At 45.3% G+C, this 14,185-nt stretch overlaps 1 protein-coding gene across 1 annotated transcript in view; it reads left to right on the top strand.

Moving 5' to 3' along the window:
* Positions 1 to 14,185, top strand: part of STAB2 (stabilin 2) — a 159,163-nt gene that overhangs the window by 15,321 nt on the left and 129,657 nt on the right. Inside the window, exons 4-5 of the mRNA XM_007109862.4 lie at positions 7,565 to 7,650; positions 8,517 to 8,586. Of these exons, the coding sequence (XP_007109924.1) occupies positions 7,565 to 7,650; positions 8,517 to 8,586 (156 nt within the window). The remainder of the gene's footprint in view (positions 1 to 7,564; positions 7,651 to 8,516; positions 8,587 to 14,185) is intronic.

A 14,185-nucleotide genomic window follows, 5' to 3' on the forward strand; every position in this document is an offset into this window, starting at 1 on the left:
AGATTCGTCCATGTTGTTACATGTATCAGCAGTTCATTCCTTTACAGTGTTTCATAGTCCACCATTATGTGGTTCTACCCAGTTTATCTGTTCACCAGCTGAAAGGCATTTGGGTTTCCAATTTGGTGCAAGAACAAAGCTGCTACGGACCTTCATGCACAGGTTTTAATGTGAACATAAGTTTTCATTTCACTTGAGTAAATACTTAGAAGTGGGAGTCCTGGATTGTATAGTGAATGTACTTTAACTTTATAAGAACTGCCAAGCTGTTTTCCAAAGTGTGTGCATCATTTTTTCATTCCTACCAACAATGTATGAAAGTTCCAGTTGTTCGGTATCCTTGGTGGTACTTGGTATAATCAGATTTTTTTTTAATTTCAGCCATTCTGATAGGTGTATAGTAGCATTTTATTGCAGCTCATTTTAATTTGCACGGTTCATGTGCTTATTTGCTATTCATACATCATTCAGGTTGTTTTCTTACAACTGAGTTTTGAGAGTTGTTTAAATATTTGAGATTCAAGTCCTTTATTTGATATGTGATTTGTAAATATTTTCTCCAAGTCTGTGGCTTGTCTTTTCACTCTCTAAAAAGCGCCTTTTGAAGAGCAAACATTCTTAATTTTGGTGAGGTCAAATATTTCAATTTTTCTTTTCTAGACGTTGCTTTTTGTATCACATCTAGAAATCTTTGCCTAATCTAATGTCACAAAGCCTTTCTTCTATATTTTCTTCTAGAAGCTTTACAGTTTTAGGCATTACGTTTAGGTCTACCATCCATTTTAAGTTAACTTTATATATGACTCATGGTCTGAATCAAGGTTCATTTCTTTACGTATAGATATTCAGTAATTCCAGCATCATTTCTTGAAAAAGCTATGCTCTCTCCATTGAATTGCCTTTGGACCATTGTAGACAGTCAATTGACCATCAATGCGTGGGTCTCTTTCTGGACTCCCTATTCTGTTCCATTGATCTATATGTCTATCCCTTCACCTTACCACACTGTCTTGATTACTGTAGCTTTACAGTAAGTCTTGAAATTAAGTAGTGTAAGTCTTCCAACCTGGTCATTTTCAAGATTATCTTGGTTACTCTAGTTCTTTTACTTTTCCATATAACATTTAGCATCAGTTTATCAATTTCTACCCACAAAATTCTGCTAGGATTTTAACTGGAATTACAGTGAATCTATAGACCAGTTTAGGGACAACGTAAAATATTGACTCTTTTAATCTATAACCACAGTATATCCCCATTCACTTAGGACTTCTTTTATTTTTTGTCAGTGTTTGCTAGATTTCAGCTTACAGGTTTTGCACAATTGTTGTAATATTCCCACCTAAGCTCTTATTATGTTTAATTATATATTTTTATTCCAGTCACCAGCTGTTCCCTGTTAGTTTATAGAAATGTAATTGATTTTTGTATGTGGACCTTGTTTCCTGAGAACTTATAAATTCATGTATTAGTTCTAATGAATTTTTGGAGATTCATTTGAATTTTCTGTGTAGAAAATCATGTTGTCTGAGAACCGAGACAGTTTTTATTTCTTCCTTGCCAATCTGTATCCATTTTGAGTCTTTTTTCTTACCTTATTGCACTGACCGTGATGTATTATCTGTTTTGTATATCGTTGGATTCAGTGGGCAAAATTTTGTTTTGGAATTTTTTGATTTTTAAATCTTGTTTTAGATTTTTAAAGAATTTTATATCTATGCTCCTTAGGGATGTTGGTCTGTAGTTTTCTTTTCTTGTATTTGTCAGGTTTTAGAATCAGAGTGAAAATGCTCTCCATATAGAAGGAGCTGGGAAGTGTTCTCTCTTCTTCAGTTTCCTAGTTTTTATACAATTGATATAATTTCTTCCTTAAGTGTGAGGTAGTATTTACCAGTGAAGCCGTCTGGCATGAAGTTTTCTTTGTAGGGAGGATTTTAACTTCAAATTCAATTTCTTAAATAAATATAAGGATATTCAGGTTATCAATTTTCTCTTGAATGATCTTTAGTAATTTGGAACCATAAATTTATTCACCTCATCTACTTCATCAAGTTTATTGGCATAAAGTTGTTCATAATATCCGCTTATTATCCTTTTAATGTCTCTAAGATTTGTAGTGATGTCCCCTCCCTCATTCCTGCTATTTCCTGATGAAAAATAATTTCTGAATGAAGGCGTTAGACTGTAATCTTCCTGAAGTCACAGAGTATATCTTTTTGATCTCGTGTCCCCAGTGTTCATTGAAATCTAGAATGTAAGCTCCATGAGGGCAGGACGCTGACCTTCCGCCAGCTGCCCAGTGCTGCACTTTCCTCTGAAGTAAGCCTTGGTCCACTTAAGTGTCCAGGCACTCCCTCCTCACAGCAGAACCTTGCTGAAGCACCAAGGGCCCTGCCTGGTGCCCAGCCCAGGTACCACACAACCATCCCCATGCAAAGGCCCATCAGCTCATCACCTCCCAGCAGCCTAAGAAGCACCTTCACAGCCCCCCTGTCGGGGACCATTCACATTAATTCCTACAGCCTACCCAGCAGTTCTCAAACAACACTGTGCAGTAGAATTACTGTCAAGCCTGTTAAAATGCATATTCCTGGGTCTTACACCCAGAGAGCCTCATTGAGTAGGTGTGAAGTGCCAGACTTTGCATAAAGTTGCAACAGGTTATCATTGGCCAACAGGGTGAGTCTGGACTGAAATCCAGCCCATGCTTGGTTCACCAAGCCACGCACTCTGGTGTGGGCCTGGTCCACCCTCAGGTAGGGCCCCGTCTCGATTTTAGTCTCATCTGCTTGCCAAGTCTAGTGTCTACGGGGATATATCTACAAGGGCAGTTGGAGTAGGGAAGGCTTTTTGCAATTTGCACAAAGCCTCTCTATGCCCTGGTGTATTAGCCTACGTCCTCTAGAAGCACGTGCCAAGGTAGGGCTAGAGATGCATGAGATTAATTAAAAGGAGTGCCTGCAAGGGAAAATGAGAAGGAAGCCAGGGGAAGTAGGGAGAGCCATCAGCCAAGGATGGAACGCTAACCCTTGTAAGAGAGAGACCCAAGAAAGGTTGGATGGAGAAGTCTTAGACTACATGTAGTTCTAAGAAAATTTGATGAAGCTGATGGGGGAGTCCTCCATCGGCCAAAGTCACTCAACAGAAGGGTCCTCTGTCTTGTGAGAATGGGCCTGCCCTGGTATCCCTGCTGTGCTCCGTCACTGGCTGGAAGTGGAAAGTGTGGCTTCATGAAGAGGGTGGTGGACTTCAGGGAAACCGTGCCCTGAGAGGTGCACTTCCACAGCTTCCATCCCTGGAGAGAGGAGGGTCTTCGGAATCTGCCTTTGTAACCACTGCACCACAGTCACACTTAGAGGAACATGTGCCTACATGTTTAAAAAGAAAGGATTGCTAGCCATCCCCTGAGGAGAAAAGGAGGCCCAGACTTCCCGGATACAATGTCACACTCCTGGGGGCTGGGATGGAGGGAAACTCCCCAATTCCTCTACAATCAGCCTGTAGCCTGGAATCTAGTTATGTCCACAGTGGATGACTCTGCCCCCATTTTCTGCTCTATATGTCGTAACAAGGGATGAGCCGAGTAGAGGGACACCCAGAGGATGGAAAAGTTGAATCTGCCGCAGAGACAGGGTCAGGGAGAACCACTTTGAGGGCGGACAGGCACAGGCAGAGTGTGGAGGGGAGGGTGCTGGGGGGCAGCACATGGTGGTCTGCTCGGGCTGGACAGAAGGGAAGGGAGGGGAGTTGGCTCAAGGCCTGGAGGAGATCATTGGATGGAATGTGTTGGGGGGAGCCTGGGCTTCAGGCGTCATTGCCTGCAAAAGGGAAAAGGCCTGGGAGAGCATTTCTGCAAGGTGGCACTGATGACTGCGTCTCGGGGTGGAGCAGGCCCTGTGCTCTTCTGAGCCAGCCCTGCAGGCAAGCTGGGGGTCAGCCAGAGAGCACCTTGAACACCTAGCCCCAGGGAGAGGCCCGGGCGTCAAGAGAGAGCAACAGTGACAGAGCTGTCACCTCTATCCTGGCTCTGCCCCGAGCTGGGCCTGGTTCCCAAAACACCATCTTATCCCAAGAAGGGCCCCATAGCAACAGGCAATGGGATAAGAACTATTTGATAGCCCATTGTCTATGGAAACCCTCCCTTAGCACCCCTTGCTCGGTACCATGAATTCAAGTGGTTCAGTTGGTTTTCAGATGAGCCTCAAAGGTGTACCTGGCACCTGCTTGATTAGGCCCCCTCCCTCCTCTTCCTCCTCGCCTCCTGATGCCTTTTATTTTTTTTAAACATCTTTATTGAAGTATAATTGCTTTACAATGGTGTGTTAGTTTCTGCTTTATAACAAAGTGAATCAGTTATACATATACATATGTCCCCATATCTCCTCCCTCTTGCGTCTCCCACCCTCCCTACTGATGCCTTTTTAAAGCTAAAGACCACACTCTTTAACCAGGCCCTTCCTCAGTGATCCAGCTGTTGCCCTCTGTTGAGCCCAGATCTCAGGGACCTGGGCCATGCAGGATTAGTGGTTTGAGGTCAGTGTTGGTGCCCTCCAGGAGAGTGATCAGAGCTCTAGGTCTCTTCCCTGGACAACCTCTCTCCTGGTTTGTAAACCAGTATTTATCTGATTGTCTGTTAATCCATGACTCTTTCCACGCTGGACTGGCAGGACCGTGGAAACAGGGACCAGGTTTGTGTGCTCACCCTCTATACCCAGGACCTTCCATGGTCCTGATTCAACCAGGTGCCCAGTCATTTCTTTCCTGAGTGTTGTTACCTGTTACACGGCCGGCCTGAGAGAGCAGAAACTGGAGAGGATGGAGAGTATCCACTCTAAGTACTAACTACCACCATTTCTTGGGCACCTAATATTTCCAGTCCCTACCACAACCTGCCAGGAAGATGCTTGAACCAAATCTCAGAGCCAACCATACGACCCCGCAATCCCACTACTGGGCATATACCCTGAGAAAACCATAATTCAGAAAGAGTCATGTACCAAAATGTTCATTGCAGCTCTATTTACGATAGCCAGGACATGGAAGCAACCTAAGTGTCCATCAACAGATGAATGGATAAAGAAGATGTGGCACATATATACAATAGAATATTACTCAGCCATAAAAAGAAATGAAACTGAGTTATTTGTAATGAGGTGGATAGACCTGGAGTCTGTCATACAGAGTGAAGTAAGTCAGAAGGAGAAAAACAAATACCGTATGCTAACACATATATATGGAATCTAAGAAAAAAAAATGTCATGAAGAGATTAGTGGTAGGACAGGAATAAAACACAGACCTACTAGAGCATGGACTTGAGGACATGGGGAGGGGGAAGGGTAAGCTGTGACGAAGTGAGAGAGTGGCAGGGACATATATGCACTACCAAATGTAAATTAGATAGCTAGTGGGAAGCTGCCGCATAGCACAGGGAGATCACCTCTGTGCTTTGTGACCACGAGAGGGGTGGGATAGGGACGGTGGGAGGGCAATAAAGATGTTAAAAAAATAAAAAATTTTAAAAAAAATTAAAAAAAAAAAAAAAAAAATCTCAGAGCCAGGCATCGACTTTCCCAAAGAGATACAGCTAGCCAAGAGTTGTGCTGGGATTCAAACCCAGAACACTGTGATTGAAAAGTCTGGGTTTTTTCCTGACAGCATTTCATCTTGTGTAGTAGCCACTGCCCTATAGCTGGTGAGAACAGCCCAAACCAAGGTACTCGTTTTCCAAGTGATTTATAAACAGCAGCTACACGTCAGCGTGTCTTCTCCTTTGCTCACTTGATAACCCTGTCTGCATCTGTGCTGTGATTCTGGTCTGGAGCGGTGCTGGGTGAGGATAAAGCACAGCGATGAGCAATGTAGTCGACTCTGGAGCACCTGCCAGGGTTGGAAGCCTGGCTCTGCCACCGTTGTGGAAACAAGGACCACAGGCTCAGACTGTGTGATCTAGCCCTGTGGTTGACTCAGATTCTGCATTTCTCAGGAGATGTATGACGGTAAGTTCATGGCACAGGAGAGCTTTGGACAAAGGTCTTTGTCAGTGGTGGTAGGAGGGGAGGGAGGGCAGGAAGGTTGGATACTTCTGGTAGAGGAGGGGTAAGTGAGTCTCTCATTATCCTCACCAGCTGGCTGACTTGGGCCGAGTCACTCTACTACTCTGTGCCTCAGTTGCCTCATCTAGAAAATGGGGCTAAAAATGGGCCTTAACTTCAGGGTATTGCCTTGAATCCTTTATTATTATCTAGAACTCCATATCATCAGCTATTTTTTTGGAAAGCATTTGCCTTGCTAACTTTGATCTGGGATAACATTTGATCCTGCCTCATTCACACAAACACAGTTCATGACCATTGCATGATTTCTGCTTGGTGTTTGCTAGTCCGGATCCCTCATTTTAACAATCAGAACTCAACCAAACCAGCGTTAAATCCATGTCAACTCAGCACTCAAAGTGTAGAACAACAGCAAGTACAGAAAGAAAAAAAAAAAAAACCAACATTTTTTTCATCCTCATCACAGCACTACCTTAAACTTCTGTCTCTTACCATTACTTTAAATCTTGTATTTAATTTTGGACATTTAATATCTTGACTTTCTAGCTGAATGTCCCTCCCCCCCAATGTGTAATATAATGCTTGGCACATGGTAGGTGTTCCCTGAATGTTTAGTGAATGACTGTGAAATCCTCTAATAAATGTCTATAAACGCTCTGATTCAGGTCTGGCACAGCCCAAACGTGCAAACTGATGCTTGTTTGGAATTAGCTTCTGAGTGAAAACGAAATTCCTTTGCCTGCCACTCAAAGTACTTCATTAATTGGCCCCAGCCAATCTATTATTCCTCATCAACTACCATTTCCCCATACCCGCCCCCCCAACACCCAAGTTCCAACCCTGCCAAACTTTATATCATTCCCAGAACAACTCTAAGACTTTGTACTTGCTGTACAAACTCTAAGACTTTGTACTTGCTGTTCCCTCTTCCTGAAATGCTCTTCCCTTTTAAGCATGGCCAACTCCTACTGAGCCTTCAAAACCCCAGCTTAAATGACTCCTCCTCAGGGAAGTCTCCTTGACCCCCCAAGGGAGTATCAGTAGCTCCCTTCCCTGGGCTCCCTCAGTACCCTGTCTAGCACACTGATTAATTGGCCTGGCTTTAGAGTCATGCTAAGGGCTGAGCTAAATCCCTGGCTTTGCGACTTACGAAGTGTGAGACTTTGGGCGAGTTATGTGACCTCTCTGAACTTCGGTCTCCTCGTCTGCTAACCAGCACCAGTGGGAACCCCTGAGGGTTGTGATGGGATGATTTAATTAGATGATTGTAAAGTGTACAGCAAATGCTCAAGAAATGGTAGCCAGTCTGATGCGTCCTAGTACAGCACCTGACTACTCTGTGATTCACTTGCCTCCCCTAGGTAACCCTAGATAAAGCAGGCAAGGTCTTCAATTATTTCTTATCCCTGGCAACTAGCACACTACCCGGCACGTAGTAGATGCTTGATGCATCCTTGCGGCATGCTTCTGTGCAGTCACAAACAAATGAATCTGCCCTTTGATTCCTCAGAGTGCCCGGGAGGAGCGAGGGCGCCCTGCAGTGGCCGGGGCAGTTGTGCTGACGGCATGGAAGGAAACGGAAGCTGCTCCTGCCAAGTGAGTTCAAAACCTTGTTCTCCTCCTCCCTGACTCTGCTTTCTCCTTACCTGTGGGGTCCCTCTGTAAACACACACTGGGAGGAGACTCTAAGAAGTAGCAATATCAGTTAAAAAAAAAAAAAAAAGGATGCAGTGTGCAACAAAATGGCATGTTAGAGGCTGGGGGACCTTTGAGTGTATCTATCTGTAAAATGAGTTTAAGCCTTAGGTGTATTCATCTGTAAAATGAGTCTAATAATTATACCTACGCGATTATATTTGTTGAAAAAGTGAGATGAGATCGTGTCTATGAAGATACTTTGTGAAACCATGCAGGGCTACAGAAATTTGTCATTGTTACTGTTAAAAATCACCGTTATTAACAGACTAGTCTTCGGAGCTGTCCTCAACACCCATACTTGAGCACTGGGTCTGCCAGTTGAGGCATTTCTTTGCTGTCCCGTGAAAGGGACTTTTGCAAGCTTCAAGCCTTAGACAATGGAAATACAAAGAAAGCCTTCTGAAAAGGATGGAGCTCAGTTGTCTTCAGAAATGCAAAACTGAAAGCGTTTTCATTTCACCCTTGGGTGGAATTATGATTTAGCCATCAGTACTTGCTCTCTGTATCTTTGGACTAACGAAGCAGCTTTCTTCTGAAGAGCTCCAGACTCTTAGTAATAAATGATGCAGGGGGGAATGTACAAATTATAACACAAAAAGAGCAAAGAAAACAAGAAAGAGAAAGAAGGAGTTTCGGGACAGGCACAGAGGGGAGATAACACTTGAGAAACAAACGCTGACCAGACAGTCGGTTAGAAATCCAAGGGCTTTGTGGGCAACGCAGATCGCTTGGGTCTAACATCCTCTCCCTGGGGTGTCCTGCAGGAAGGATTTGGCGGAACAGCCTGTGAAACCTGCACTGATGACAACGTATTTGGACCCAGCTGTTCAGCAAGTATGTCTCACTTTTGTGTCATCAAATGCAATTGTGAAGGTTGAAAGTCAGACATGGCTTATACAGCTCAAGACCCCAGAAATAAAGTTCCTTGGGGGAAAAACACAGAACAGTTCTCTATAACCAAGTCTACACATGCAAAACAGAGAGTTGACAGCAAATCTGATAAGGAGAGACAGTGTGTCTGTGGTTTTCAGTGCTTGCAGGCAGCTACTCGCAGGAATGCTTCCTGGCAAACTCTGGGGCATAGGTTCCCTCTCTCCAGGCTCCAGGATCCAACATCCACCAGTTCCTTGCCCGCCCAGCTTCTCCATGAGGTCTTTCCAGACCATGGTCTCAGCACTGACCTTCTCGTCAGGGGCCTCTATGTCCACCACAGGTCCCAACACATCTAATCTGTCCTTCTTTGGGGAGTTCACAAATAAATACCCGAGGTGATCAGAGGCTGTTTGTCCCAATTTGCAGATTATGGCTTTGTCCCTGACATGGGTTTGTCCACTCTCTTATTTCTGGTTCTCCCCAGAAGTTGACCCAGAAGCATTCTGCAAGCATTCTAGTACAAGTAGCATATTTGAGAGGTGACCCAGGGAAACACTAAGAAAGTGACATAGAGGAAATAAAGGGTGTGTTGTCAAGACAGAGACCAGTGTGGGTGACCAGAGCTTAATCCCCCTGGGGAACTCCGGAGTCCATGTAGAACACTCACCTTGGAGTTACTTTACCTGAGGGGAGAGGGAGCCATGGTGTAGCAGGCAGAATAGTGACCACTCCCCAGAATGTCCACATTCTAATCCCATGGACCTGGGAATATGTTGCCTTCCATGGCAAGGGAGAATTAAGGTAGCAGATGGAATTATGGTTGCTAATCATCTGACCGTACCATAAAGAGACTATCCTGGATAATCTGAGTGGACCCAGTGTAATCACAAAGGTCCTTAAATGTGGAGGAGGAAGGCAGAGGCAGAAGATGCGGTGTCAGAGTGACGAGACGTGAGAAGGACTCCACCAGCCCTTGCTGGCTTTGAAGGTGGAAGTGCCCCGTGAGCCAGGCAATGTGGGCAGCCTCTAGAAGCTGGGAAAAGCAGGGAAAGGGATGCTCCTCTCCAGAAAAGAACACAACCACCAACACCTTGATTTTAGAGCAATTACTTTGGATTTCTGACCTCCCGAACTGTAAGACAATATATGTGTGTTGTTTTAAGATGCTAGGTTTGTGGCAATTTGTTACAGCAGCAATAGGAAACTAATACATGCGGTCGTTAGAGGGGAGTTGTTCATTCCCTGGCACTTCCAACCCCCAGTGAGCACCCAGGCGGAGCAGGCTTCCTAGGAAGTGTTCACAGGCTACTGGAAGGCAGCTGAATGCATGGACTTGGTAAGGAAGGCCTAGAGAATGTGGGCGTAGTAGGGACAGTGTCTGCCAGATTCAGTCTCCCAAAAAGAATAAGTCAAGTGGCCTTTGTCCAACACCACCTCAGTTTGGCTTTTATAGAAAAATCGTATTTGGTAGACACTGCATTGATTCAGATATTTTGGGCAAGAAAAATACACAGACATCCCAGCCCCCCTAAGTTTGCTCACTCTGTAATAAGTTTCATCTGCAATAGCAAAGACATGGTCGCATTCTAATCCATGGGATCCTTGAAAGCAGGTGCTGTTATACCTCTTTATCTCCAGTACCTTCCACAGTGCTGCCTGCGTGGTAGACACACACTACACTCTTGGCTGGATGAATAAACAAATGAGTGAGTGAATGAATGATATAACTTGCTCCAGCCCTCTTGTCCTGACCGAGAAACATGTTATTGGGAGGCGTCGTGTAGAGGTGATTAGAGCTCCAGCTTTAGACTCAGACTGGGTTTCAGCCCCAGGGCTGCTGCAAATTGTGGGAACCTTAAGTTTACTGAGCATACTCTGTACCTCTTCATCTGTAGAAATAGAAATAATATTGCCTCCTTTAGAATTATTACGAGGAACTAATGAGATAATCACTGCACAACGAATGATAGCAATTATTATTATTAAGACCTACTATTCCCTATGTCCCCCAATCTTAGGTTTTTCTTCATCCACCACTTTATAAAAGATTATTTCATAGGAGTGTTAGCAAAAGCAAATTTAAAACAGATGTTAGCATTCTGAGTGTTTTTTTAACATTGCATTATATTAAAGGACAGTAAACTATTAAGTATAATCAATCGTTTATAAAGAACGTGTCTTTCAAATTGGCCCTTCCCTACCATAATAGAATTTAAATCACATATTTTAAATAAATATTGAAGTAGGAAGAAAGACAGCAACCAACACTGCTTACTTACCAAGAAAGCCAAGTAATTGTTTGCGGGTGAAAATTTAGAAAGAAGATGAGCTCATGTTGCCTCCAAGAAACTGGTGTTGGTTGCCAGTGAGCACAGATGTATACGGAGATTCCAAACATTTCTAAATTTTAAAAGTGGCTTCCCTTTACACTTGTTTGTGCCATGGAGAAAGGGCAAGCGAAAGGGTTTGGAAACCCAAGTTTTTAAGTAAGAAAATTGGAAACCTAAACTGAGACTCGGGAGATAAGACTCCCAGTTCTGAGTTCCAACAGAACTTTGTGAGATGATAAAATGTCCTGACCTGCACTATCCAACATGGTAGCCGCAAGGCACGTGTGGCCATTGAGTACCTGAAATGTGGCTGGTGCAACTGAGGAACTGAAGGTTAAATTTTAGCCCATGTTACTCCGTTTAAATTTAAATAGCCTCACGTGGCTAGTGGCCACCATATTGGACAGCGCAGCTCTAGAACATAATGGCTAAGAGAGCAGGCTTCAAGTCAGCTGGCCTGAGTTTGAAACCAAGCCCAGTTGCTGTGAGACCGGGGGCAAGCTATTTAACCTCTCTAAGCCCTCCTCATCTACAAAACAGGAATAATAATACCTGCCTCGTGGGATTGACTCGTAGAAAAGCTCCTAGCGGCAAGTCATAAGCACTCAACAGAAGCAAGTATTAAGCGAGGACAAGAGCAATCCCACAGTAAGCTGAACATTCATTCACCTATGAACGAATGAATGATGGCTCAGTGATGGCTGGTCATTTCCCATTGGCAGGTTCCCGTAGGGGAACCTGGAAACCTTTTCAGCCAGGCATCCACCGGGTGCCAGTGTTGTTTCACCCATGAGGCAGTGGTCGTTGGCGGTGGCACTTCTGCCTGTAAGTAGGACAGCGCTATGAGTTGCAGTTTATTTTTAACACTGACTTTAACCTGCTGCCGGAGCATTCTCCTACCTGACTCTCGATTTGCTTAGAGATGATTTCAAGCTGCATCAGCCAAGGGTGTTCATCTCAGCTGCCAAGGCCCTCGCCAGGTTAGGGCAGAAGGCAAAGCCCACTTTCTCTAACATGACCCAAATCAATTCCACAGTCATGTCTTGTTAATAACAGTAGCTAGCATTTGCTGAGTGTCTGCCGGGCACCAGGCAGCGCACAAGGTTTGGCATGCAGAATCTCTTTGGAAAAGCTCTGCAAGCTGGGTTCCTCATTTTATGGATGAAGAAGCAGAGAGGTTGCTCAAGGTCACGCATCTATTACAGAGACAGAGGCAGGGTTTGACCCCAAGTGTCTGACTCCAGAACCGGGGCACAAAACCACCGCACCATTCGGCCCTGGCAGGCATCCACCATGCGTTAGACCCGTGACAGGTGATGGGCATCCAAAGAGGGCAGAGATTAGGTCCCTACTCCCAGGGAGCTGGAAATGTGGGAGACGCTTATGAGCCTATGTGCACGGTACACATGGAATGCTACGGGAACATGAGAGAGGGCAGCTCACTCTGCAGGGGCACGGCACAGGGGCTCTGTGCTCTGCCCCTCTGACCCCAATGGCCGTGGCTTTGGCTACTTTAAAGTCGTACACCCCAGGTTTCACATGTCTCTAACGATTTGCTGAAGCTGGTTTAACAAATAGCCAGGGCTCTTTAAGTGACCCTTGGGAATTCCTCTACCACTCACATCTCCTTCCCAAGGACACTTTCTTGGCAGTGGCTGGCGGCCCTGCAGTGCGTGTCAGAGGCTCCCGAAAGCTTCCCGTGCCAGATCAGTTAATCCAGTACGTGGGCTGTGCTGAAAGACAGGACTTGGGGAGAGGCTCGTGCCCAGAAGGGAGGCTCAGCGGCAAGGACGGCCCTGTAGTTAGCATCTAAGTTGGGAGCAGGGTCTGAGTCACATTCGACTCCCCGCTTCCGCCTCCACACCCTCTCCATGGGCTGCATGACAGCATTTAGGACGTGCGGAAGCAGTGTATCTCTTAAGAGTTCAGCTGCCCCACTTTACTGTGAGCAGCTTGAATTTAGATACTGTGAGTTACTCTTATTTGTATACCCAGTGCCTAATCCAGTGCCCGCCACTAGGTAGGAGCTGGGTAGATATTTTTTAACTGAATTAATTTCCGTCTTCTCTACTGAGCCTGTAGTACACCCCCCTCCTCACCCCTATTATCTCCACGATGAATCTGACTTCCCTCTGGAACTCATCTGTTCCAAAAGCTACAGCCATGGGTGGACATCAAAGTGCTTTGCTAACATAGAAACAACAAAGAGCAAATCAGTTTTTAAAGGGAGGATGACAATTGCAAATCCAATTTAATTCTTCAGTAATTTGAATGAGCACTGGAGCTAGTTGTCTCCCATTTTCCATATGTACTACCTCACCAGACTGAGAGAGAAAAACGCAGCCCTGACAGCTGTCGGCTGGTCGCTGGCCTGCAACTTCATAGAATGTCACCATCAATGGCTCGCTCTATCTGTGCTGCAACAAGACAAAAACTAGGCCACTGCCTTATCCTGTCTGAATAGAGAAATAAACAGTGACGGTGGACAACCCAATGGCCATCTCTCCCGGTTAACACGAGTGGCTACTGCTGCCTCTTCATGACCCCTCTCCCCTGTGCCACTGTTGTGTTCCTGGTGGTACTTGGCTGGCTGGCATGACAAAAGTAATAGCTGCAGCAGGAGGTGATAGTGAATGAGGTACAAGGAAAGTGCTGCCCAGAGGAGCACAGATTCTGTTTTGGCACCTCTGAGATGGCACCACTGAGGAGAGGGGCTTTAGCTGGCCTAGAAGGATGAAGAGGATTTCAACTGGATTTCAATTGCGTGCAGAAGGGAGTAGAGTGGGGGCAGGAGCATGGAGGAGTGAAAGTACAGGATGCATGTCCTGCCGCCTCCACAGGGCGTGGTCTTTCCTAGACCAGCTCCCCCCCATCTCTTCCTGGCCAGCCCCCATTGCTATTGACCCGTCACATCTTAGCATCTATCACACCGCATTATGATGGGCTGCTTTCTTCTGCCTTCAGACTGTGAGCTCTTCGGGGGCAGGGACTTTGGGTCATTAATCCCAAGCACAGCGCCCTGTAAGTAGTAGATGTTCAACATGTGTTTTGAAGGAAGATGAACTCTACTGAGTCATCCCATGCACTTAGATCCTAAGACGCATGAAGTGAAGTGGCGAAAGATGAAAATGAAAATTTTTTAAGGTTGGAGTCAGCATGGAGAGGGCCTTGTTTGCCAAAGAGAGGAATTTAGATTTCATTTGGTTAGCAATGGGGAGTCACTGAGCTAT

The sequence above is a fragment of the Physeter macrocephalus genome, chromosome 6, assembly GCF_002837175.3.
Source record: "Physeter macrocephalus isolate SW-GA chromosome 6, ASM283717v5, whole genome shotgun sequence".
Taxonomy (NCBI): Eukaryota; Metazoa; Chordata; class Mammalia; order Artiodactyla; family Physeteridae; genus Physeter; species Physeter macrocephalus.